This window comes from Squalius cephalus (assembly GCF_949319135.1).
Source record: "Squalius cephalus genome assembly, chromosome: 1".
Taxonomy (NCBI): Eukaryota; Metazoa; Chordata; class Actinopteri; order Cypriniformes; family Leuciscidae; genus Squalius; species Squalius cephalus.
The window spans coordinates 8,303,544-8,330,035 of record NC_137122.1 but is presented as its reverse complement, the minus strand read 5'-3'; the positions used below and the strand labels follow the sequence as shown (position 1 = coordinate 8,330,035).

General features: G+C 39.3%; 2 protein-coding genes across 2 annotated transcripts in view; both read right to left on the bottom strand.

The window, feature by feature from the left end:
- LOC307163631 (uncharacterized protein) overlaps positions 1-26,492 on the bottom strand; it is a 315,702-nt gene that overhangs the window by 73,494 nt on the left and 215,716 nt on the right. The gene's annotated exons all lie outside the window — the stretch shown is intronic.
- On the bottom strand, positions 18,756-23,278 carry LOC307172137 (uncharacterized protein). Its single transcript, XM_079894220.1, has 6 exons — positions 23,263-23,278; positions 22,730-22,813; positions 22,134-22,229; positions 21,671-21,769; positions 19,148-19,194; positions 18,756-19,059 (listed from the first exon to the last, which is right to left on the bottom strand). The coding sequence occupies exons 3-6, from the start codon at positions 22,156-22,158 to the stop codon at positions 18,913-18,915; spliced, it is 318 nt and encodes a 105-aa protein (XP_079750346.1). The 5' UTR covers positions 22,159-22,229; positions 22,730-22,813; positions 23,263-23,278; the 3' UTR covers positions 18,756-18,912.

Here is a 26,492-nt window from a genome sequence, read left to right as displayed (position 1 = left end):
ATTGTCAATCAAGTTCGCGTACGCGCTGATCGCCCCTCTCTTGCACAGCGCGTCATTCAAAATCAAGATTGCCGGTGTGCCGAGCAGCTGTGCTAATGGCGGACAAACAACCAAAACTGCCAATTTCTCGAGTGGAACCTGCTCATACAACAAAGACAGGTAAACGGAAAAAGACCTATGACGATAAACAAGCCCGTCGGAGCCCATTGACTCAGTGTTAAAACTCTAGACGCATAACATACAGATAAAATGTCACGCACTGTGCAAAGCAACAATTGAAACCTGCTAACCTTATATCTAGCGACCTTATCCGTCATCATCGGTGACCCTGCATGTTTACTAGCCTGCGCGTTCACGGCAGGCTCCGCTGTGGGGGGAGCTTTACATAACAAAATACATGTTTAACAGCTAGTAGGCCTAACGTTATATGTTATGAATCTATCTTACACGAAATTCATCTTCATCACAGTGCAACTAATGGAAATGGAAAAACGTGTATCAATGCAACCTGTTTTTAGCTTTGCCTTATAGTTATAACTAGCTTGTTAGCGAATCAAGAAATATATATTTTAAACTTTACCAATATCGATATGATAGCTTGATAGTGAGTAGGCTACTAAAATACATCTTATTTGTTTATATTCATAATGATAAAGTTAGATTTTTTTATTACATGTGATTCTGACATGATGCTTCATGCACTGCGCTCCTTCCTCTCCGCTCGTCTCAGGTAAATAACCCAGCTAGCAAAAAATATCCGCACGGCTTCTTTTTGCCGCCGACCCTAAGCTGTCGGCTATAGGTGCGTCCCGCTGGCGGGGATGAAACGTTTGCCGCCGAATACGTCACTCCCATTTCTTGCGAGATGCCGCCGGCGAAAAGCTGGCGGGCCGACTGCTTCATTTTCTTTGGCGGTTGCCTCCGTCTAATGGACCGCGGCCGGCTGGCGGCAAGCCGCTTTGAAATACAAGGATTTCTACTAAAATCGACCAGCAGCCATGGCATGTTGGGAGTTAGAATGGAAGTGGAACTGACAGCATTTTAACTACTTTTCACATTTGAAGCGATTATAAAATCATAATAGCCTATATGTGAATTAAATCCCATATTAGTTTTTTTTTTTTTTTTTTTTTTTTTTTTTTAAAGCCATTAGGGTTTATTCTTGACTCTTGATTCCATGATAAGGTAAGGTTTAGGAAATGACATTTAAATTACTTTGAGACTCTGAAGCGATAGAGTAGCCTAATAGGCTATATGTAAAATTATTTTATGCACTTAGGTGAAAATTGTTTACATTTCTTTGATTTATGCACAATTGAGACATGCATAAACCAAAAATAATTCCTTTTGTAAAACTTACTTGGCAATAAATATCTTTCTGATTCTGATTAGGTTTTAAAATAGATATTTCATTCATGGTATGAACAATTTAGCTGAATAAATTGATGAAGTTAGACTTTTCACTAATGCCTGGCTAAATCAGTGAACAGTGAAATACATCTGCAACATGGCCAAAATCTTGGGTAGGTCTATACTTTATAATTTTTTATTAATTTGCAACATGGTAATAGCCTATCATAAACAGGAAAATCTCTGTTTTGACCTGATCAGAAGGATAAACTAAAATCTAAAATCTCCTCTGGTTTCACAGCTGCACTGGCAGATTTATGAAATATTTAGAAATATTTTGTCTTTCTGCCATTCCAGGAAATGTCGTTTTATGTCTTTCATTTTTTTCCAACCTTGATTTTTTTTTTTTTTGTGACTTCTTACATGTATAAGGGAATAATTTGCAATTGCGACCTGTACAAATGTTTAAGACAGTGTCTTAAAAAAAAAATCTAAACATTATAAATTTTAGAAATGTATAGGTTTTCACCATTGCTGTGTTCAGGATTTTTTTGGGTGGAGCTAAAACGGTGGCTCGATGACGCACTGGAGCCACTGAGCTCCTGGCCCCTCCCCAAACAACATAACTAGAGCACACATTCGCATCAGTTCGCCGCTCAATCGCGAGTTTCTGTGGACTACCATCGTTTAAGTAAGTACATGTTTCCTTTTTGTGTAACGCAATATTATGTTTACATTGTTTTTAGTTTATCTTTGTAAAATCTGTAGTCATCTTTGATCTTGCCTTACTAGTCAAGCTAAAGTAAGGCTAAAGTAAGTTAGCCTTGTTTACAAAGTTGCCGCCATGTTACAATTCACTTTCTGTAATAGCTACTTTGTTTCTTCCAGGCGTTGAGTTTTTCTTTTCTTCTAAGATACGTATGTTTATACGAGTGTGAGTACGTAGGCTATGTGTTTTAAGTTAGTTTTGGTCAGTCGAATTAATTCGTAACTGTTTTGCCTTTGTTACAGTAACTTACACACTGAGGTTAAGCAATGTTGCTAGTTACGTTAACTTACATGTAGAAATGTAACTAGCTACAGTAGGTAGCCAAAGCTTTACATCTAGAAAGACTTAAGTATAGCTTAAATTTGGTGTTTTCTAACAAAGCAGAATGATATAGGTTGTTTAAATTATTTTGTTTGTCAGATAAAAGTATGCTGCTAGTTCAGTTCACAATGTAGCTACAGTGGCTAGCAAGTGTTAGCTAGCACGTGCTGTGTTGCTACTGTACTTCTAGGATTTAAGGGGATTATGATGAGTTATATTTATCTGAAGTGCTGTACTTTTTATGTTTGAGGACAGTGCTGTTCACTTGAAACACTACACTGAATGAGTACATTTTATTTTTTAACAATTTCACTGTTCCACGTTTGACTGATTTTTTTTTTTTTTACAACATAGCTACTGTATATTCCTAACGTTAACAATGTGGTTTTGTTCACATTTTCTTGCAGACACCTTGACCGGAGCATAACTGGTTAACTTCACACAAGAGACCTACTGTTGGACAATCGTTTTGGCTTTAAAGGTAAATGCATTGTTAGTTACAATGTCTAGTTACTGGGCCAAAAGGAGACGAATATTGAAAGAAGTTGAGAGGGACAAACAGGAAATTGCAGCTGCAAACGATGCTCTACTTGCTGTTATTCCTGACTTTGACCATGTAAATCCTCCTGTTAATGAACATCAACATGGAATGGCTCCAACAAGCCATGGACAAACTGTAACCCCTGAAGCACAGGAATTAACTGTTGATGAGGTATATGAACCTGGTGAAATTTTTTCCTCAAGCACAGAAGATAGTGAGGAGGAAGAGGATTGCCTAAGGACACAATTGGCAGGGTGGGCTATTGACAACATGATCCCCCATGTGGCACTGGGTAAGCTTTTAACCATTTTGTCCAAGGATCATCCAACCCTTCCTAAAGACCCAAGAACCCTTCTGAAAACAGTGACTTGTGTTAAAACAACAGAACTCTCAGGTGGTGTATACCATCACTTTGGAATTGAAAGTGGAATACTATCGCAGTTTTTAGTGTCTCCTGAATTGCAGAAGTTGACGTCAGTTTCAATGCAAGTTAATGTTGATGGACTTCCACTTTTCAAAAGCTCAAATGCCCAGTTCTGGCCAGTTCTTGGTTTAATTGAGCAATACGTGGGTAATGTCCAACAAAACAAACTTCCATTTGTCATTGGTCTCTATTATGGGAAGAAGAAGCCAAGCAGCCTTCACTTTTTGAATCCTTTTGTAGAAGAGGCACAGCGACTTGAAGCGGAAGGAGTTCTGTTTGAAAGGAGAGCACTTCCTTTCAAAATATCAACATTTATCTGTGACGCCCCTGCTCGTGCACTTGTTCGAAATGTGAAAGGTCACAGTGGATATTATGGGTGTGACAAGTGTGTTCAAAAGGGGGTCCACTACGAGAACAGGATGACCTTTCCTCAAACAGATTCTGCTCTAAGATTAGACCATGCAGTCCGCGACTAACTTTCTGATGACAGTCATCAGTGTGGAGAAACGCCATTGGCATCGTTGTCTGTTGGTTTGGTCACCCAGTTCCCACTGGATTATATGCATCTGGTATGCCTTGGAGTGACAAGAAAGTTGTTGCATCTTTGGCTAAAGGGACGGCGGCTGACAAGATTTTCGCCCAGCATGGTAAAAGAGCTCTCCAGAGTACTCCTGACCTTCACACCTCATGTTCCGTGCGAGTTCAACAGGAAGCAACGATCCATGGAAGATGTTGAGCGTCTAGTCTTCCAGATGCACCAGCAGTGCTGTCGTTTGGACAACCTCTTTTGAGCTTTGAAAACATTGTTCCTGGTAACAAGGTTTCAGTGCTGCCTGATGCTCCAGAAGTTGCATCGATTCCAGAAAACCAGGAAAATGTTGTGCCATCTGTAGACTTCAGAGGTGGTATGTAAAATTGCTGTGATGCTTGATTTGTGATCCTGCCACTAAACTATACCCTTTGTTAGATTTTCAAATTTCTGTTTCCTCTTTCTCAGAACCAGGTTTCTCCCCAGAAATCCAGACTCCACTTCACAGAGCCAAGAGTTTGAGTACAAGTAAGTGATGTTATTTGTGACGTTTTTTTGTCTTGGAAACTATTGCTTCTATTTAAGATAAGGAATCCTTTAATCATAATCTGTTTTTCATTAGGACACTTGGCTGGTTACTCGCCGCAGCAGTTTCTGGATGAAAGGTGTCGAGGTGTGTTGTACATTCCATTAGCATTGCACAGTTCAATTTTAGGCTGTGCACCAGCTAGAGAACACAGACCATTTCGAGGAGTAGAGCCATCTCGTAGAGGGAGCTCTAGCCTGCGTGATTGTGTTAAGCACTCCCTCCGGGAGGCTAGCGGGTACCCGTTGATGGCCCACGCATGAAGGGACCAAAGCTCCGGGCGAGGAGCGAGGCGAGCCCCCGGCTTGAGAGAGGAGGTCCCTCCTCACCGGTATCGGCCAAGGGGCAGTGCTTGTCAACTGCATCAGAACTGGGAACCAGGCCTGGTTCTTCCAGAACGGAGCTACTAGTAGCACTGATCATCCGTTTTCCCTGATCCGCTCTAATACCTGAGGTAGGAGTGTGACGGGGGGAAAAGCATAGAGCAGGCAGCGTGACCTTGCTCTTGGAGAAAAACTTCGGACAGTAAGCATAGCAGTTGGACTGTCTGCGGGTGTAAATCGTTGCGGTGGTGGTGGCGCAATGGATAAGACACATGCCTTTGGTGTGAGAGACCCGGGTTCGAATCCACTGTGAGACACCAATGTGTCCCTGAGCAAGACACTTAGTACCCCTAGTTGCTCCAGAGGCGTGCGACCTCTGACATATATAGCAATTGTAAGTCGCTTTGGATAAAAGCGTCAGCTAAATGAATAAATGTAAATGTAAATGTAAAGACCATTCTCCTGCTGGAACATCATTCCTGGACAGTCTGTCTAGTCCCACATTCAGGTGGCCTGGCATGTGCGCTGCTCTCAGCGAGCGCAGATTGTGCTGAGCCCAGACCAGGAGGCGTTCCATTTATGTATTCAAAAACAAGGCAATATATAGGCAACTACTTGATTTTTACTAATGGTAATGTGTTTTGTACCGTTAAACGTTATCACGTGGATGAATAATCATATGCATAATGTAAATGTAAATGTAAATGTAAATATGCAAATGATATGCAGATGAGGATCTGCATAGTAAAACTAGGCGTTGTAAGCTCCATATATGGTTATTTCGAGGTGGAGACGCATGTACGCACAATCTTCCTCTGACTGGGATTTATAAAGTGAATTCTGCGCAGGTTCTGGCGTACGAACGGTTTTATAAGTCTGAATATTTTTTTGCGTACGCCATTTTTGGCTTACGGGCGCACGTACACTTTTAAGTCAAGTCAAGTCAAGTTTATTTATATAGCGCTTTTCACAACACAGGTTGTATCAAAGCAGCTTCACAGTAATAAATTAGAACAATACATCAATGTTTGTTTCTAGTGGAACGTCTACGTTTGGTAATGCTGATCAATAGTATCGTTGATTGATTAATTAAATTAAATATCCCCAAATATCCCCAACTGAGCAAGCCAAAGGCAACAGTGGCAAGGAACCGAAAAACTCCATCAGGTGACCTAATGGAGAAAAAAAAACCTTGGGAGAACCCGGGCTCAGTCGGGGGCCAGTTCTCCTCTGGCGTTTATGAACTAGAGGTCGGATTTAACTGTAAGATTAAAAGTATTATATGAATGCCTGGCTGAAGAGATGCGTCTTTAATCTAGTTTTAAACTGGGAGAGCGAGTCTGAGCAACGAACAGTATCCGGAAGACTATTCCAGAGTTTTGGTGCTAAATGTGAAAATGCTCTCCCTCCTTTGGTGGATCTGGATATCCTAGGTATGACCAAAAGCCTCGAATTTAGTGACCTTAAAGAGCGCGATGGATTATAGGGCGATAGAAGATCCGTTAAATAGACTGGAGCTAAGCCGTTTAGGGCTTTATAAGTCAGTAGCAATACCTTGTAATTAATACGGGACTTTATAGGTAACCAATGTAGGGATGATAAAATCGGTGTTATATGATCATATTTTCTTGATCTAGTTAGAACTCTAGCGGCGGCATTTTGGACTAACTGTAGCTTGTTTATTGAGGATGCAGGACAACCGGCTAATAACGCATTACAGTAATCTAGTCTCGAGGTCATGAATACATGAACTAACTTTTCTGCGTCAGAAACTGATAGCATATTACGTAGCTTAGCAATGTTTCTAAGGTGGAAAAAGGCTGTTCTTGTAACATATGAAATATGATTTTCAAAAGACAGGTTGCAGTCTAATATAACACCCAGGTCTTTTACTGTAGAGGATGAAGTAACAGGACATCCTACTATGTTAAAGTTGTATTGTGAGAGGTTTTGTGGGTGGTTTTTTGAACCGATAAGTAGTACCTCTGTCTTGTCTGGATTTAATAAAAGAAAATTATGCGTCATCCAATCTTTTATATCTTTAACACACTCTGTCAATTTGGATAATTTAGCGTTTTCATCCGGCCGTGATGAAATATAGATTTGAGTGTCATCAGCATAACAATGGAAACTAATTCCATGTTTCCTTATAATATTTCCAAGTGGCAGCATATATATTGAGAATAATAGAGGGCCTAACACAGATCCCTGCGGCACTCCATAGTTTACTGGAGTTATGATAGATTTTTCTCCATTTAAATAAACAAAATTGTAGCGGTCAGATAAATACGATCTAAACCAGCTTAATGCTTGTCCTTGAACACCAGTATAATTTTGTAGTCGATCTAAGAGTATTGTATGATCTATAGTATCGAACGCAGCACTAAGATCAAGTAAAACTAATATTGAGATACAGCCTTGGTCAGAAGCTAAAAGTAAATCATTTGTGATTTTAACGAGCGCAGTTTCAGTGCTATGATGCGGCCTGAACCCAGACTGAAACTTTTCATAGACGTCATTTTCTTGTAAGAAAGAGCCCAGTTGAGCGGACACAACTTTTTCTAGTATTTTAGACATAAAAGGTAGATTTGAAATGGGTCTATAATTTACTAGATTATTCGGATCTAATTGTGGTTTCTTAATGAGAGGTTTTATAACTGCCAGTTTAAATGTTTTTGGAACATAACCTAAAGATAAAGACGAGTTAATAATATTGAGGAGAGGCTCTTCCACTACAGGTAACACTTCTTTCAATAGCTTAGTTGGTATAGGATCTAGTAAACATGTTGTTGTTTTAGATGAAGTAAAAAGTTTATTTAACTCTTTTTGTTCTATAGTTGTGAAGCACTGTAATTGTTCTTGCGGGGTGATAATTGAGGCTGAATTATAAGGCGCGATTGAGGATTGAACGTTTACAATTGTGGTTCTGATGTTTTCTATTTTCTCAGTGAAGAACTTCATGAAATCATTACTACTAAACTGTAATGGAATATTTTGTTCAGGAGACATCTGTTTATTTGTTAGTCTCGCCACGGTGTTAAATAAGAACTTAGGATTGTTATGGTTGTTTTCTATTAGTTTGCGTAGATTCTCAGCCCTGGCCGCTTTTAGGGCCTTTTTATAACGTGACATACTGTCTTTCCATGCGATTCTAAAGACCTCTAAGTTGGTTTGTTTCCATTTACGCTCTAAATTACGGGTTTCTCTCTTTAGAACACGCGTAGTATTGTTGTACCATGGTGCTTTACTTTTCTCTCTGACCTTTTTTAATCTAATGGGCGCAACAATATCCAATGATCCAGAGAGAATGGTGCTCATAGTGCTAGTTAATTCCTCTAGTTCATCTGTTTGTTTGGGTTCACTGAGCAGCTGAGACAGATCCGATAAGCTGTTTGAAAAATTATCTATGGTGGATGGAAGGATTGTTCTGCCTAATCGATAACGCGGCGCAGCATGATATATTACAGGAGTACGTAATATGCAAGTTACCATGTAATGGTCAGTGACATCGTCACTTTGTGGAATGATATCTATATCGGTTGGATCGGTTCCATGTGATATAATTAAATCGAGTGTATGATTAAATCGATGAGTCGGTCCGGTAATGTTTTGCTTGACCCCAAAGGAGTTTAATAAATCTGTAAACGCAGCCCCTAACGCATCATTTTGATTATCTACATGGATATTAAAGTCTCCAACAATTAATGCTTTATCGAAGTTAACTAATAGGTCTGAGAGAAAATCTGCAAACTCTTTTAGGAAATCAGCGTAAGGCCCAGGCGGTCTATATACGGTAGCCAAGGCTAGAGATAATAGGGATGTTTTTCGAACATCTAAGAGCGTAACATTTAGTACAAGTACTTCAAATGAAATAAACTTATAACCCGTTTTCTGAGTAACATTGAGAAAATCTCTATAGATTGTTGCAACACCGCCGCCACGACCATTCAGACGGGGCTCGTGCTTATAGGAGTATCCTGCTGGAGTAGACTCATTTAAACCAAAATAATCATTTGGTTTAAGCCAGGTTTCAGTAAGGCAAAGTACATCGAAGCTATTATCTGTGACTATTTCATTTACAATAACTGCCTTAGGTGTGAGTGATCTAATGTTTAGAAGACCTAGCTTTAGAAATTGTTTTTGATTACCAATAGCAACATTTTCTGGTTTAATAACAATTAGATTTTTTCTAGATCCTGCAGTAGATTTATTATTCGATCTCACTAAACGAGGAATAGACACAGTTTCTATGCAATGTTCGACACTATTTATATCAGTTAAATTGGTGCAGCAGAGACTATGATTTGGACTTTTGTTTACTAGTCAAAAGGTATTTAACATTTTGGAGATGTTATCTGACAGAAGATCCGATCCGAATCTGCTTGGGTGTAAGCCATCAGCACGGTAAAGCCTAGGACGCTCCCAAAACAGATTCCAATTATTTACAAAGAGAAGTTTCTGCTCATTGCACCATGACATTAACCATTCATTAAGCGCAAATAATCTACTAAACTTTTCATGACCTAGTCGGTACGTGGGAAGCGGTCCTGACACAATAATCGTTATATCAGGCGATGTGCTGCGTACCGTATCGATCAGATTCCTGAAGTCTTTCTTCAGAACCTCCGTCTGGCGCAGTCTGATGTCGGCCCCTCCCGCGTGCAGGACAACGGTTCCGACGCGCTCGTTCAGAATCTCGGGAACGTGAGCAGCGATTTCAGAAACACGAGCACCAGGAAAGCAGTGACTATGCACCTTACTTTTATTTAACGTAACGTGTACGTGTCGAACGATGGAATCGCCGATGATCACAGCATCGCGTTCTGTTTCGCGAAGAGGGGAGAAGCGGTTTTGTGTGGATATCTCGAAAACCGGGAGGGTCGGAGAGAGTTTTCTTGGTCTAGACCTGACTCGCGTCTTCCGCTGCGGAAAAATCCAGGCTTCGTGATGGCATGTTGGAGCCGGAGTGAACGAGACCATGGCTGATCGCGCCCTCGACGTTCGGGACCGATGTTGAGGAACGCACGGAGTAGACGAGGTCGGAGTCAGCGGGTTAGTAACATTAATCTCTGATTTGTGTGCCTCGGCACGTGATGTTTCGAGAGCCAAACGCCGGTCTATCAGCTCGGCTTTTCTTACTAAAAGGTCGTGGATCTGTTTCTCAACAGCTTCCAGCTCAGACTGCACCGCGTGCAGCTCAAATGTGTCCTCACCTGCACCAAAAGGTAGACTACTTACATTTGATATATTCGCCATTTTAACAGATGGACAGTAAGTTAAGTTAGCAACGACGCTACCAGTGGTGCTATCAATATTAATACTAATTTATGGCTTAAGTCTTGGATATAATCCGTCTTTTCAGTGGTACGGGTGTAGAGTAGACGCACGATAGGCGAAAAAATGTTTGTTTGTAACTTAAATGAGTGCGGAGAAGACGCGTTCAGCCGTGATCCACGGACGTAACCTATAAGAGTATCCAGCGTTGGATCACAAGGCTTGAGACGCGTCTGCTCAACAATCCGCGTTATAACTATGAGGTGAGGAAAAGTAGAAAATGTTCGTTGTAAGTGAGTTTAAAGAGAAATCAAGAATTATAAATCAATCGATGGAGCTCCAAAGACAACAACGCGCTCAGACGCGACGCATGCGCATTCGAAACAGTAAGGTACTTTTAGTAAGGTTCCTACGCACAGTTTTATAAATGAGACCCCAGGTGTTCCTGCTGTTCCTCATGTAACGTGTCGAACCAGTGTTTGGTCCGGTTCACTCGTCTAGCGTGAATCATCCTTGCGTTCACAAAGGTTTTTAAAGACTCTGTTCTCCAAACACTTCTATGAGTTTCTTCATGTTTTTTTTTTTTTTTAATCCACTTTAAGTGTGTAGTCCAGGAGACAAAAAATATAATAAACTATTTCAGCGAAAATCTCCACTTTACTGAGTTCATTATCATAAAGTGCAGGTGTGTCGAGAGACGAGCTGTTCCCTCATCATCATCATCTCCAGATTCAGATATGGATCCAGTAGATCTGGAGAATCCACTTCAGCTTCTTGTTTCTTCTTAACTTTAAGCCTCTTTTCTCCCAGTATAGTGTTTTACAGATGAGCTTTTCCCAGAGCCGGTTCTGCCCATCAGAAGAACCCGGATCACTACATCATCTGGACTGGAGCCGATCACAGACATCTCCGAAAGAGACTGAAAATATGGAGTATGAATATGTAAAATATGACAGACTCGACTGTATTGTAATTCCCCGGGTTAAGAGAAAAACGACCGCAGAAATGAACTCAAATGTCACTGAATATCATCAGTACATTATATATTCATCAGCTCAGAGTGAAGCTGGATTGGATGGATTAATACAAACTCAAAAACTCAAACTAATGGAATATACCGTATTTGTGTCAATCAATCAACTTTATTCAAGACACAGAGGTCCATAGAGACAACACAGTACAGATATATATATAAAACAATACAAAACATTTAAGAATGATGCAGATGAGGCATCATCAACATATACAGGCTTCGGGTCCAATGTTTCCAAAAGCAAGATGTGTACCTTGTGTCACTCTTAGAAACATCAGCTATGGACACAATGATCATATTCTTAGACCCTGTCAGTCTGCACATTAATCTAGACATAAAATTTCTTAAAACAGCGTTAAAAGTGGGCACATTGTTAGACACAAACATTACTACTCCACCTAGGAATTTTAAGCACAATTCTCAGTGCATCATTATAAGCCACTTCATTTTCAAGTCATTTTCGACTCACTAAAATGACACCACAGGTGGGCAGTATACAGTGGAGTGCAATAGGTTTTGAAGAGTCAGATTTTAACATCAGGAGTGCACATGTGGAATTTGCGTGCCAGCATGTTTGCCTGCCCATACAGTTTTCAACACTGACGCTGCACATCATTATCATCATCACAGAGGTCATCTCTTATCACATGTCCCAGATATTTAACTTTCTTTACAGCCTCTAGTGGTTCACCTGCCAATGAGAAAGAAGGATAGACACCCTTCATATCCTCCTTGGTTCTGGCGATCAGTACCACACTCTTCGTTGAGTTAAATTTTATATCAAACATTAGTTCATATTGAGAGCATATTCTAAGAAGTTGCTGCAGGCCAGCACTGGAGGGAGACAGTACCACCAAATCATCAGCATAAAGCATATGGTTAATGAGACTATCCCCCAATAAGCAGCCAGTTCTACAGCCCTTTTTGTGTCTAATTCTTTAAAGCATGTAAACGGAGTTTGATACCAGGAAGTGTTTCAGCTCCACTGGTGTCCATCTCCACTGAATCTGAACACATAAAGCTCACACTGACCTAATGTTTCTAGAAAACAAAAACACTTAAAAATGGATTAAAACAAATCTCAATATATTCTTGAAATAATTAATGATTCCCATATATCAACATATGAGCAGGAATATAATCGCACAGGAGTCGAGCTGCTGTTCAGGGTTGTTTACTTTCACTTTCCATTCCTCTCTGGTGCCGTGACGTCACCATCAGCATCACGTGATCCTGCAGAGGAGACACTTCATATTTCTGCATCTGGCTTTATGACAGAGATCGTTGATGAAACACACTAACTGAACACTCACACACACACACACACACACACACACACACACACACACACACACACACACACGAAACAACGAACGGATGCTTTGTTCAGTAAGCGTTATTCATTTTGTCAACAATAATCTCCCAGATCTGATGCTGTAATAATAACGGTGACCTGACCATATTAATAAAGCCTCGTATGAATGAAAGCGTCTAAAGCTGTTTGATTTGGCGGAACATCAGACGTCATCAGTTTGAATGGAGATTTGGCGCCATCTGCTGGACACTCAACACACAACATCAGAACCGAGAAACTTACAGCCTGAAACAATCGTGCACTCTGAGTTGAAATGAACTTCTTAATAGTGACACTTAAGAAATATTTCCAGTATATGCTTGTTCATCAAGAAAATATGGAAGCATATGGGCAGCAATATTCAATGTGAAATAATATGTAAAATGACTATGCATTTCTGTATTTAAATTTACATTTTCCATTACATTTGTGCAACGTTTGGTGCAATATGGAAATGATAATTCAGTTATACAATTTACATTTTCCATAACATACACTAGTTTTAATATGTTTAACATGTTCAAGCAAAAACTGTAGCAAAATGATCATTTAAATGTTATTTTTCTTAATTGCATTTACACTCATTTAAGACACCAGCCAATATCCTTTATAAAATAGAAAGGGGAGATGGTTACACATCAAATGAGTCACTTTATTGAACATTACAGTCAGTTATGAAGAAATAAAGAGCGGTTGGCAAGTAGGGGAGAGTGGGGTGATTTGTGCCAGGGGGGGAAGTAGTTCCACCCTTGTTTCTGGAAAACCATAGAATAATTTGGTCATGTGACCACATAATTTTGAAAAGCAATCAATTTTACTCATCCTCCATAAAAGAGAGATACATGGCATGAGAGTTAAGCACATTTTAGGGCAAAAAACTGTTTTTCCCTTTCAAAGTAAATTTTCTATGATTAAGGTTTTTTGATTGTAGTGTCTGGACAATTATAGACAAGTTTGAAAACATTTCACACATGTTTTAGTGCTTTAGTAGGCTACACAATGAGTCTATACAGTTAGCATGATGTTAGCTCTTAACTGCTGGATCATGCTAATTATTCAAACTTGTGGGTCTGGGGTGATTTGTGCCAAAGGGCCTGGGTTAAGTTGTGCCAGATCCAGATCACCTAGACCTACATACTCACAGGGGATAATCTTGAGAAGTGAGGAGATGGGCATGCCTCATCAGTGTTTGACTTAGGCCTGCCTGCTATTTGTTTAATTTAGCTAACACTGATTTCAGTTTTGATTTTGCACTATGTTAATAAATAGAAGTTTTATTCCGTTTTTAAGTGGCCTAAGTCACAATAGGATGTTTAGAAATTAGCCTAGTAACTTTATTCTTATGTTACATAATTGACAGACAGCGCTATGTCAACGGGCATCTATTGCCAAAGCCTTTTTGCCTGAAATGAGTCACAAATATCATATATTGTGTTGCTATGGTGCTCTAAATGGTTGCTAGGGCGTAGCTTGATAGCTCCACAATGATCCTGAGAGACTGATTGGTCGTCTGAGTAAAATGAGCCCGCCCCCTTGTCTCTGACACTGTGATCCAGAGTTGTGTTCAATACAAAATCCCTATGCAATTGACCATAGTAGGAAAAACACATGCTATGGAATTCCAGAGAGACAATATCTAAATAAACCTTAAATTAGTCATTTTGTATTGAATTTATCTTGCTTTCATATAGCATAAGGTTCATAACAGTAAAATGTTCTGTTTTACTTCAGAAAGCACTGGCACAATTTACCCCAACATATTTCCCCAAAAGGCACAACTTACCCCGCACCAGGGGCAAGTTGTGCCATGAGACCACTTTTTTCCCAAAAGCTATATTTCTGAAACAATTTATTTCAGATACAAAGTTATTGTTCTCAGGGATGCACAACATCCTAAAATACATGTACATCCTTAAGTTGAAGGCATTACTGTCATGGCCTCACTTTAAAGTCACTTTACTGGCACAACTCACCCCACTCTCCCCTACAGTTTCACAGAGCAAAACAAAAACACACAATCCAGCACGGAAACACACATTTCAGAGTAAAATAACTGTAGAAGTGTTCTTCAGAGAAATGAGTGTGTGAACTCAGCATGTTTCCTCAATATCTGCAAACATATTATGGTATTGTTATGCTTTAGTAGAGTGAAAACACAGCGCCTTTAATAGAAACAAACTAAAAGTCCATGAAAATTAAACACGGGTCCACACAAACACGGGTATTTCTGGCCGTTCATCCACACGCGAACGCAGTCTCCAGTCTCTGAAACCGAACCTAAATGAAAACTCCAGCCAGGGTGAAGATGTTCAGGAACTGTGAACTGTGGTTATGGGTGTGAGTGAGATGAACAAATGAGGAATGAGGAATGTGATGGGCCTTCGCTTCACCGTATGGGACTGTGTTTAGAGCATGAAGAGAATTCTGGTAAAACAAACAGAGAACTCTCAAATGCTGCTCAGAAATATAAATGCACAGTTTGTGATTTTCACTTCAGTTTTCTAATGATGTTTCACTTCTGCATCTGGAGCGAGAAGCAGGTTTTGTAAAGTCAGAGCGTCTCTGTTTTCCTCCTGATGGTTCAGGGCAGTTCCTCTCTTAGTGAACGTGAGGCTGGAGATGTGAACCCTGGAGTGAAGCCATTACAATCATGTTCTCGTCTCTGTGTTACTGGTAAAACTTGGCTCAACGCTTTGGATTCATTTGTTATTCAAATTTTAGTTTTGCTGGAGAATACATGTACAAACTAACCTGTGGTGTCTCTGGCTCTGTATTTCTGATGGAGCAAAAGCAATCACTTGCTCGAACCCACACACGAGGGCTAATAGAAATATCCCTAATAATTAAATCTCAGCTCAAAACACCACTAAAATGAGCATGCCATGACATTCAAGAGGCTGTGAACCCGAATCATCTCATGTGATGCAGCTCACATACGCATTACAACCAACAACTCGATAGATGGTGAAAATATAATATCTAATAGCAAATCCACAATTCCTCTTCATCAGCTTTTGCACATGGGCTCATATTTTCCTCGGGCCATTAGGAATTTACTACAACCTTTGGAACGTGAAAATGACATTTACGTGAATTACAGATTATTCTCACTGTTGACTGCTAAAATAATTGTGTATTGTATTGTGTAAACAGTACTGTACTTCCTTATTTATAGTCCTGACTAACCTAAGGTTATTTAGGCTAAATGAAGATCTGTCTCAGCCAGTCACGATTACAAGGTCGTACACCTAAATATATATCCATAAGGGTATTTATCAACACATACATACATTCATAAGGGTTAATAACAGCTCTTTGTTATATCAATGTGTTAAAGATTCATGGGACTCCACATGCAATCCTAGTGCATTTTATTACCTTAATCTAATTACCACCATGTTTGTAAGATTACTTGAATATAAGAAAATGCAAACATATAGAACATTAATTTTTTTCCACGACACTTTTATCCAAAGCGACTTACGTTGCATTTCAAGGAACACATTTACATTCTTATCAGTTCTTGCTTTCCCTGGGAATCAAACCCATGACCTTGACGTTGCAAGTGCCAGCGCTCTACTGTTTGAGCTACAGGAAACACATAAAGATGATTTATACAGAAAACCCTTAACAACAACAGTGCTCGAAAACGCAAACTTTGAAATATGTTCAAGGGTGCAAGCGGTGACATTTTTTGAAAACCGTTATCATCTCTGTGTAAACTTCAAAAACTCGAATCTGTGAAAACACTGATGGCGTGCACATGCGCATTACGTGTTCAGTCTATAAGTATGCACATTTTAATATAAATGTGTGCGCAGGCGTGTAGTCTTTCTTTACAAATTGATATCAGCAAACTACTAGTCTGGCATTCAAAATGTATAATTCTGAATTCTTTGTCGCTTCCACGTATCAACGTGAACTGTAATCATCAAGTGTGTGTGAGTGTACATAAATACACGTACAACAAAGGTGTTACTAAACAGTTCATTAAACATATTTACACAACAGCAAACACAAGAAAACACAAAGAATAAAACAAAACAATAATATTTAATTAAAGTAAAATAAAGCAATAATGCCCTTAAAGCCGTGCCGTCATCCACTGTAAAACACGGCTTCAAGGGCCTTATTGCTTTTATAAAACAGTTACTCCATAAAAATATTCATTTTAATATTTATTTTATTCATAAAATAAACACCAGCAACAAAAAATATAATGTTATAACACACTGATTCCTCCGCCAAGCAATGTAGTTAAAAAGAGGTTGCTAAGCAACACATGCAGCAACAAAGAATCACAAACAGCAGTTGCGCAGTAACACTAATGTAACAAGGTCACAGGTGTGTGTTTGTGCAGTAACACTAATGTAACACGGTCACAGGTGTGTGTTTGTGCAGTAACACTAATGTAACACGGTCACAGGTGTGTGTTTGTGCAGTAACACTAATGTAACAAGGTCACAGGTGTGTGTTTGTGCAGTAACACTAATGTAACACGGTCACAGGTGTGTGTTTGTGCAGTAACACTAATGTAACACGGTCACAGGTGTGTGTTTGTGCAGTAACACTAATGTAACAAGGTCACAGGTGTGTGTTTGTGCAGTAACACTAATGTAACACGGTCACAGGTGTGTGTTTGTGCAGTAACACTAATGTAACACGGTCACAGGTGTGTGTTTGTGCAGTAACACTAATGTAACAAGGTCACAGGTGTGTGTTTGTGCAGTAACACTAATGTAACACGGTCACAGGTGTGTGTTTGTGCAGTAACACTAATGTAACACGGTCACAGGTGTGTGTTTGTGCAGTAACACTAATGTAACACGGTCACAGGTGTGTGTTTGTGCAGTAACACTAATGTAACACGGTCACAGGTGTGTGTTTGTGCAGTAACACTAATGTAACACGGTCTCAGGTGTGTGTTTGTGCAGTAACACTAATGTAACACGGTCTCAGGTGTGTGTTTGTGCAGTAACACTAATGTAACACGGTCACAGGTGTGTGTTTGTGCAGTAACACTAATGTAACACGGTCTCAGGTGTGTGTTTGTGCAGTAACACTAATGTAACACGGTCACAGGTGTGTGTTTGTGCAGTAACACTAATGTAACACGGTCACAGGTGTGTGTTTGTGCAGTAACACTAATGTAACACGGTCACAGGTGTGTGTTTGTGCAGTAACACTAATGTAACACGGTCACAGGTGTGTGTTTGTGCAGTAACACTAATGTAACATGGTCACAGGTGTGTGTTTGTGCAGTAACACTAATGTAACACGGTCTCAGGTGTGTATTTGTGCAGTAACACTAATGTAACACGTTCTCAGGTGTGTGTTTGTGCAGTAACACTAATGTAACACGGTCACAGGTGTGTGTTTGTGCAGTAACACTAATGTAACACGGTCACAGGTGTGTGTTTGTGCAGTAACACTAATGTAACACGGTCACAGGTGTGTGTTTGTGCAGTAACACTAATGTAACACGGTCACAGGTGTGTGTTTGTGCAGTAACACTAATGTAACGGTCACAGGTGTGTGTTTGTGCAGTAACACTAATGTAACGGTCACAGGTGTGTGTTTGTGCAGTAACACTAATGTAACACGGTCTCAGGTGTGTGTTTGTGCAGTAACACTAATGTAACACGGTCTCAGGTGTGTGTTTGTGCAGTAACACTAATGTAACACGGTCACAGGTGTGTGTTTGTGCAGTAACACTAATGTAACACGGTCACAGGTGTGTGTTTGTGCAGTAACACTAATGTAACACGGTCACAGGTGTGTGTTTGTGCAGTAACACTAATGTAACGGTCACAGGTGTGTGTTTGTGCAGTAACACTAATGTAACGGTCACAGGTGTGTGTTTGTGCAGTAACACTAATGTAACACGGTCACAGGTGTGTGTTTGTGCAGTAACACTAATGTAACACGGTCTCAGGTGTGTGTTTGTGCAGTAACACTAATGTAACACGGTCACAGGTGTGTGTTTGTGCAGTAACACTAATGTAACACGGTCACAGGTGTGTGTTTGTGCAGTAACACTAATGTAACACGGTCTCAGGTGTGTGTTTGTGCAGTAACACTAATGTAACACGGTCACAGGTGTGTGTTTGTGCAGTAACACTAATGTAACACGGTCACAGGTGTGTGTTTGTGCAGTAACACTAATGTAACACGGTCTCAGGTGTGTGTTTGTGCAGTAACACTAATGTAACGGCCACAGGTGTGTGTGTGTGTGTGTGTGTGTGTGTGTGTGTGTGTGTGTGGATTAAACACACAATTAATTAATTTTAACATTAATTAAATCTCCATCAGAAATGACGAATGACACTGATCTCTTGTCGGAGCTCATAAGAGTTTGACTAAACATCAGTGTGTGTGGGATTAACCGTCTTTTTCTGTCATTACTGCTTATGTGTGTGTGACCACTGAATCCGGCTGAGTTTCTCCACTGACTCCAGTCTCCTGATCTTCATTCTTCATGAGAGCTTTCATTTCATGTGATTCTGAGTTGTGGTCTGATCCAGTGGCTGGAGGTTCACCAGGTCCAGCTTCAGTCTGTGTTCAGGACAGGACATGTTCTTTAAACAATGGGACATCAGTTTAGCATGAAGTAAACTTGAGAAGGCTTGAGAAGGACGCTCACCTGAGGACTCTGATTCTGCTCTGATCCGGTGTCTGGAGTCTGAATCCCTGTGTGTTCAGAGCAAAGCCAGTAAAGACAGTCAGTGGATCGTTTAGAAAGTGTTCAAGCACACATAATGTGGAAGCTTAATTCTCCCTTTTCTTAAAGTTGGGGGACACAGCTCTGTCTTAAAATATTATAAAATCATCCCTTTCTGGACCAGAATACATAACTTCCTACAAGAGCTCCTTAAGTTGCAGTTTAGTTTCTCTTAGGAATTGTATCTGTTATCTATCGGAGTGGAGACAATGTTAGACTCTCATGCTAAACACATGTTTTTAATTTGGTTTATCTGACAAAGAAATGTATATTGCTGTTGTGGTCACTTCCTCAGGTCCCTTCTTTCAAATGTGCCTGCATTACTACCACTCGAGTAGCTCATGCATGACACACGTCAATAGTGTAAAGACTTCTGGCAGATATGGACACCTCACTGTGTCAGTAACCTCTCCTGACTGTCTGTACTCTACTGTGTGTATCTACCAGTGATGCGCGGGTCAATGTATAAACAACCCGCACCCGACCGACGTTTTCAACTAACCCGCCCGCAACTCGGACCGCAAAAAAAAAAAAAAAAAAAAAAAAGTAGAAAATATTGTACCCGACCCGCTTCCTGACCCGCATTTTTGGACAGAGCGCAGAGCGGCATTTTTAAAAGGACGGAGCGTCGCCCTATTTCCCGCTCCAATTTCGCTCCGCGCACACCACGATTCTGCTCAGTCAACCTGACTCAGTCTACTGTTGATGACTGCAAGATGGATTCTATTTTCAGTCAAAACTCGGCTCAATAATGGTGTTCAAACAGTAGGCTACTTCAAAAAGGAAAATAAGAAGTCATAGGCTACAGGTGTAGGCTACTATAATATAATATAAAACTAACTATAATGTGGTAGAAGAAAACGAATGTGGAGACATCGTTCCAGTCAGTAAAGGTTCATTTTGGTATCTAAAAAGACACATCTCTCATAAACATGCAGTGTGATGTGAACACGCTGGGAAGAAAGCAAAAGGTTAGCAAATTGAATATGGTAACCTGTAACAAAGTGTAAATTAAATATAGCGTAATATTCAAAAAATTGATACAAGCTCATTTAAATTTTAATCCTGCGCGCTGCGCAAAAGCCTAATGGTTAATTTAGTCTACTTTTGAAACGTTTATGTATATTTTTTTATATTTTTGTTTATATAAATTTTATTTATATTATTAGGCCCATTTATTTCTTTTTATTTTACAGCAGTTTGTGTGTACAATGGATATAGGCTACGCCCATTTAAATTTTAATTGTGCGCGTTGCGCAAAAGTTCACTTATCAAAATTCTGGCCTAATAGTAAATTTACTTTTAAAATTTTTATGTAGGCTATATTTTTGTTTATATAATTGTTATTTATATTATTAGGCCCATTTATTCGTTTAATTTTACAGGACTTTGGCTATATTCCTTCTTACGTAGGCCTAATTTGTAATTTGAAATAAAACATTTCTATTTGAAAAATGTTGTTGTTGCTCATCAGTTCTTTAGGATAAGGCTGTGGTCTAAGCTAAAAGTGATATACATGTAGATTTTTTTTCCCTTTTTTGGAGCGAGCGGGGGGGGGGGTGTTGGGGGGGCGATTTGAGTGGAGCGCGGAGCAAACTGCGTTGAGCGCTGAGCGATGATGAGCGGAGCGGCCTGATGTAGCTTTGAGCGGGGGAGCGGAGGGGTGAACAGTTCCGTGAGTGATGAGCGGAGATTCTCACCGCTCCACTCCACTCATATGCTCTCTAGTACTATATAAATTACAAAGGTTTAATTGGCATCTTTATTTCAAACGACCCGACCGACCGCGACCCGAATATCTTTAAAAAATATTTTTGGATGACTCATAACCGCGGGTAACCGCGGGTGACCGCAGGCACCCGCTCATTTCGGATCAACCCGCGCATCACTGGTATCTACTGTTCTGCCTGACATGATACTAGTTTTTATGTATTTCTTTTTCTCCCTTTTTTCCCACATTGTATGGCTGTATTAGTATGCTTTTGGACACTGGAGTAACCGACGAATAAAAAAAAAAAAAAAAAAAAAATATTATAATAAAAGATGTATAATTTTAAACAATTTGATTAAATTTCACATGTTAAATAAAATGTATATTCACAATATAACCACTTTTATCTGTGTTAAAAATATTATGCTGTTCCCATTACATCCCAGGATACCTCTTTGATGTATGGAGGGAACATGCAGATTGTGTTACACATAAAACTTCTCAAACTCAATTAAATATGTATTTTAAAACAAAGCTGACACTTTAAGCGGTGCAGAAATTGTTTTCGCCCTACATAATACACATAAGAAAACATTTTATGATATATTGACATTTAATGTTTATTTTCTGGTCCTTTAACTCAACCTGTACGTTTGGTATGACAGTCTTTATTTTATTTTAACTCTCCGTTTATCTGATTGTCTGAAATGACTGTACTTGAGGTTTATACTTACAGGGTGCAGATACTGATAAAATCAGCAGGAGTGAGAGACAGAGACATTCAGAGGGAAACACGACGATCCTCAGATCTCTTATTGCACCTTTACCATTAACTGAGACAGAACAGAGGAGACATTCATATTTCAACATTTAAACAACAATGAAATAATGCAAACTATCAGTTATTAGCCATATTCATGTTTTAGTGTGGTGTAATTCCTCCACATATGGTGTATTATTATCTGAAACTACGAGCACTGCATGTGTTTATTTGCTTCTTTATGATGAACAGCTTGACGTATCCATCATTTGAAACTCACTTTAGATAAAAGTGTCTGCTAAATGAATACATGTAAATATTAATTAAAATAAGAACAATTTGATCAGAATGTTTCTTCCTTGAGGTGAACTACATTGGATTATGGAATAATTTTAACTGAAGATAAATGAGATATAATACAGTATTGTTTGACTCGCCTGTTTTCAGTATGAGTTCTGTCATCAGCGCGACAGAGCTCAGAAACACGAGAACAACTGATCCCAACAGGTGCACAGGAACAAAAGTAGGAAAAGCTGTAGGTTTGATTAATACAATTCATTATCATCAAATTAAGAAAGCACTAAACACTTTACAAATACACACAAGTAAACTTAAGTAGATCTCTCTTCTGCTCTTCTGAGACTGACTGACTGAACATACACTGTCTTTTGATATAATTTATATTTTCTTTTCTTTTTCTTACAATATGTCTTTTCTTTTTTTGCTTTATAGTGTGATAGCATTTAATTAACTGTTAATTACTAGACTAATTATCATTTATCTAGATAGGAGTAAGATACAACTGCTTCATGAAGCTAAGAAACAAAAATGACCATCTTGGGGAAAAAAGTGATTTTGCATCAAATCACAAGGTTATTTGCCCAATATGAGGGGGTGAATACTTCCCATGCACACCCTATAACATGCTTTTCAAAATAGTTATAACTAACATTATTAATGAACCAGATGCTTAAACTTTAGACAATAAACTAGAGCTGATAGAACAACATCAAGAAGATGATCAATATGGTACCGGTATCATCAAATGACCGTTCAAAGATCCACACTGTCCAGAGTAACCGAAGAAACCCAATCACACAGGCCCAACCAACACCATCTGTACATGAGATATTAAAATAACAATATCACCTTCATAACTCTCAGATCACACACACACACACACACACACACACACACACACACACACACACTAAAAACAGCTTTCAGGATATAGTTGTCATGTTATGTTGGTTTTTTAGTCTAGAGACTCTTATTTTGCTATTGTTTCTGTTCCATGGATTGTGTTTCCTCATCCTGTGTTTGAGTTTATCACCACAGCCACTGATTATTAGCTGCTCATTATCTTATGACCCTCATGTACAGTATTTATAGCCCTTTGTTTGCTTGGTTCTTTGTCCGTTCTCGTCTATATATGTTTGTTATATATTTGTGTGTTTTTGTTTAGTTTAGTTATTAAATATGACTGCATTCAGCCTCCACCAACCTGTGATAATGAGCTATACTAAAATCTTTCTATTCTTAATATATTTAGAAATATGATCACACCTTTCTCTTTTTCCAGAGCCATCCCACATGGAAAGAACCTATATGAGGATATATGCGCATATATGAAACATATATGTTTATATGCACATATGCTGCATATATACAGCATATATGCACATATATGATAATATATATGCTGCATATATGCGGATATATGCCACATATAGGCAAAATTAACGTGCATATATGTGCATATACAGGCCATATACACTCACCTAAAGGATTATTAGGAACACCTGTTCAATTTCTCATTAATGCAATTATCTAATCAACCAATCATATGGCAGTTGATTCAATGCATTTAGGGGTGTGGTCCTGGTCAAGACAATCTCCTGAACTCCAAACTGAATGTCAGAATGGGAAAGAAAGGTGATTTAAGCAATTTTGAGCGTGGCATGGTTGTTGGTGCCAGACGGGCCGGTCTGAGTATTTCACAATCTGCTCAGTTACTGGGATTTTCACGCACAACCATTTCTAGGGTTTACAAAGAATGGTGTGAAAAGGGAAAAACATCCAGTATGCGGCAGTCCTGTGGGCGAAAATGCCTTGTTGATGCTAGAGGTCAGAGGAGAATGGGCCGACTGATTCAAGCTGATAGAAGAGCAACTTTGACTGAAATAACCACTCGTTACAACCGAGGTATGCAGCAAAGCATTTGTGAAGCCACAACACGCACAACCTTGAGGCGGATGGGCTACAACAGCAGAAGACTCCACCGGGTACCACTCATCTCCACTACAAATAGGAAAAAGAGGCTACAATTTGCACAAGCTCACCAAAATTGGACAGTTGAAGACTGGAAAAATGTTGCCTGGTCTGATGAGTCTCGATTTCTGTTGAGACATTCAGATGGTAGAGTCAGAATTTGGCGTAAACAGAATGAGAATTTGAATCCATCATGCCTTGTTACCACTGTGCAGGCTGGTGGTGGTGGTGTAATGGTGTGGGGGATGTTTTCTTGGCACACTTTAGGCCCCTAGTGCCAATTGGGCATCGTTTAAATGCCACGGCCTACCTGAGCATTGTCTCTGACCATGTCCATCCCTTTATGACCACCATGTACCCATCCTCTGATGGCTACTTCCAGCAGGATAATGCACCATGTCACAAAGCTCGAATCATTTCAAATCGGTTTCTTGAACATGACAATGAGTTCACTGTACTAAAATGGCCCCCACAGTCACCAGATCTCAACCCAATAGAGCATCTTTGGGATGTGGTGGAACGGGAGCTTCGTGCCCTGGATGTGCATCCCACAAATCTCCATCAACTGCAAGATGCTATCCTATCAATATGGGCCAACATTTCTAAAGAATGCTTTCAGCACCTTGTTGAATCAATGCCACGTAGAATTAAGGCAGTTCTGAAGGCGAAAGGGGGTCAAACACAGTATTAATATGGTGTTCCTAATAATCCTTTAGGTGAGTGTAGGTCTCCTGTATTGCTTCTTTATATCCACATATAAGCCCTATATGTACATACAATATATGTCTCCTATATAGCTCATGGCAGGATCTGGTCATTTTGTTGCTCATATCTCACTTTGACAACTGTCATACATGATGCCTAGCTCAGATAGGCACATCTATCAATTCTCACGGAGCTGAGAAGATCAAAAAGACATATATATATTTTTTCTGTTCAGTTCTTTGTCTTATTTTTATTCTTGTACTATTTGATTGTTCTTAAGTGAACAAATAATGTAATTTTTTCTACATTTTGGGCTTTTATTTATGTTGCCTAGTAGCTACATTGTTAGACTTTGCCGTAATTTTACAGTTACTTACCGCAAAAAAGCCAAGTAAAATACCATTTATATTATCTACGGTTAACTACTGTAATATGCACTGCAATGTGGGTATTTTTATGAAACAGTATTTTTACAGTAACTTACTGTATATGGGAATTTGCAGTACTTTACTGTTTACGCAAAAGCAGTAGTGCTACTGTAAATGAAGAAGACAGATTTCTTGAAGTGTATATATACATATGTTTTAGGCATATTAAAATATCATATGATAATGTTTTATAGATTTTTTTTCCCCCATGTTGTTCTGCAGATGAAAATCATGAATCTACATTCTATTTGTTAAGCTACGCACACACTGGATGTTTAAAAGTTGAATAATTTTTAAAAAATTAAAAAAACGTGGATGGAAGGATTTAAAATGAGCTCTTAGTGAGAGATCAGATAAATTTTTATATTAGCATTTTCTCCAATAACAAAAAAAATAAAAATAAAATAAATATATATGTATATATATCCCGAGGCGTTTTAAAAAAAATGACGCTTTTACGCGTGCCGTTTTTCGCGTCGGTGTGCACACTCACATTGGCGCCCTTTGTTTAGTCACGAGGCGTTAAACGTCGGCGAATATCGCGCGCAAAATTCGTCCCGGTGTGAACAGGCCTTAAAGGAACTTTACTTAATTTTACTTAGTTTTCCTCGAAACTGCCGCTTTCATATCCCATTAAATGCCATAGAATTGACTGACTGCCTTTTCCATTAGATGGACCCAATCTAATATTTACACAAACAATGGTTTTCCGTCTTTTTTTACGACCAGTTATGGCATATTTTACTCGTCAGTTAATGTGTGGCGTTTTGAAGTTAGGCCTAGCGCATTTTCTCAAAGGCACTCTCGCGCTCTCTCTGCCCCAGGCCCGGTTACGCAAGCAAGAGCAGCCTCGATTGATACTGTTACACGTTAATACATTGGTGAAACAGATTTGCCAAATGCTCCAGTGCATATTTGTGCTTATTTGTTTTCGCGCTCTGGAGAACACAGGAGTTTTTATTTAGTGCCGAATTATGCAGGCTCGCGAAAACTCGCATTAACAAAGTGTAGACACGATGTAAGAGATGTGACAGCTACTATAATTGCTGGATTCACTCTGCACAGGACCGAAATATGACAAGTTAAAATAGTAAAGCATTTAAAGCAATGTAAAGGCAGACTAATTGAAAAATATTCATTGCAAAATATATATTTTTAAATTCTATGCCAATTATTGGTAAAACTGTCATCTGATTGTGTAATTGATCAATCTAGCAGTCATCCTAGATCTGTCATTTATCATGTTCATAACATTACAGTCATTAGCCAATAATCATTGCTGAAAAATAATGTTTCTTCTATTTCTGTCTTTTCCCTGTGTCAACAGGAGCTAACTACTGCCCAAATGCTCTTTTAAGAGCCTCAGCACTGAGCATCTTTGGCTTTGTAAGT

Bases quoted from the DNA above. Each gene is read 5' to 3' on its own strand.
- LOC307172137 (XM_079894220.1), bottom strand. From the start codon at position 22,158: ATGACAGAACTCATACTGAAAACAG. The intron at 21,770-22,133 runs GCGAGTCAAACA...GTTCTGTCTCAG, and splicing joins AGAACTCATACTGAAAACAG to TTAATGGTAAAGGTGCAATA. The intron at 19,195-21,670 runs GTAAGTATAAAC...CTGAACACACAG, and splicing joins TTTATCAGTATCTGCACCCT to GGATTCAGACTCCAGACACC.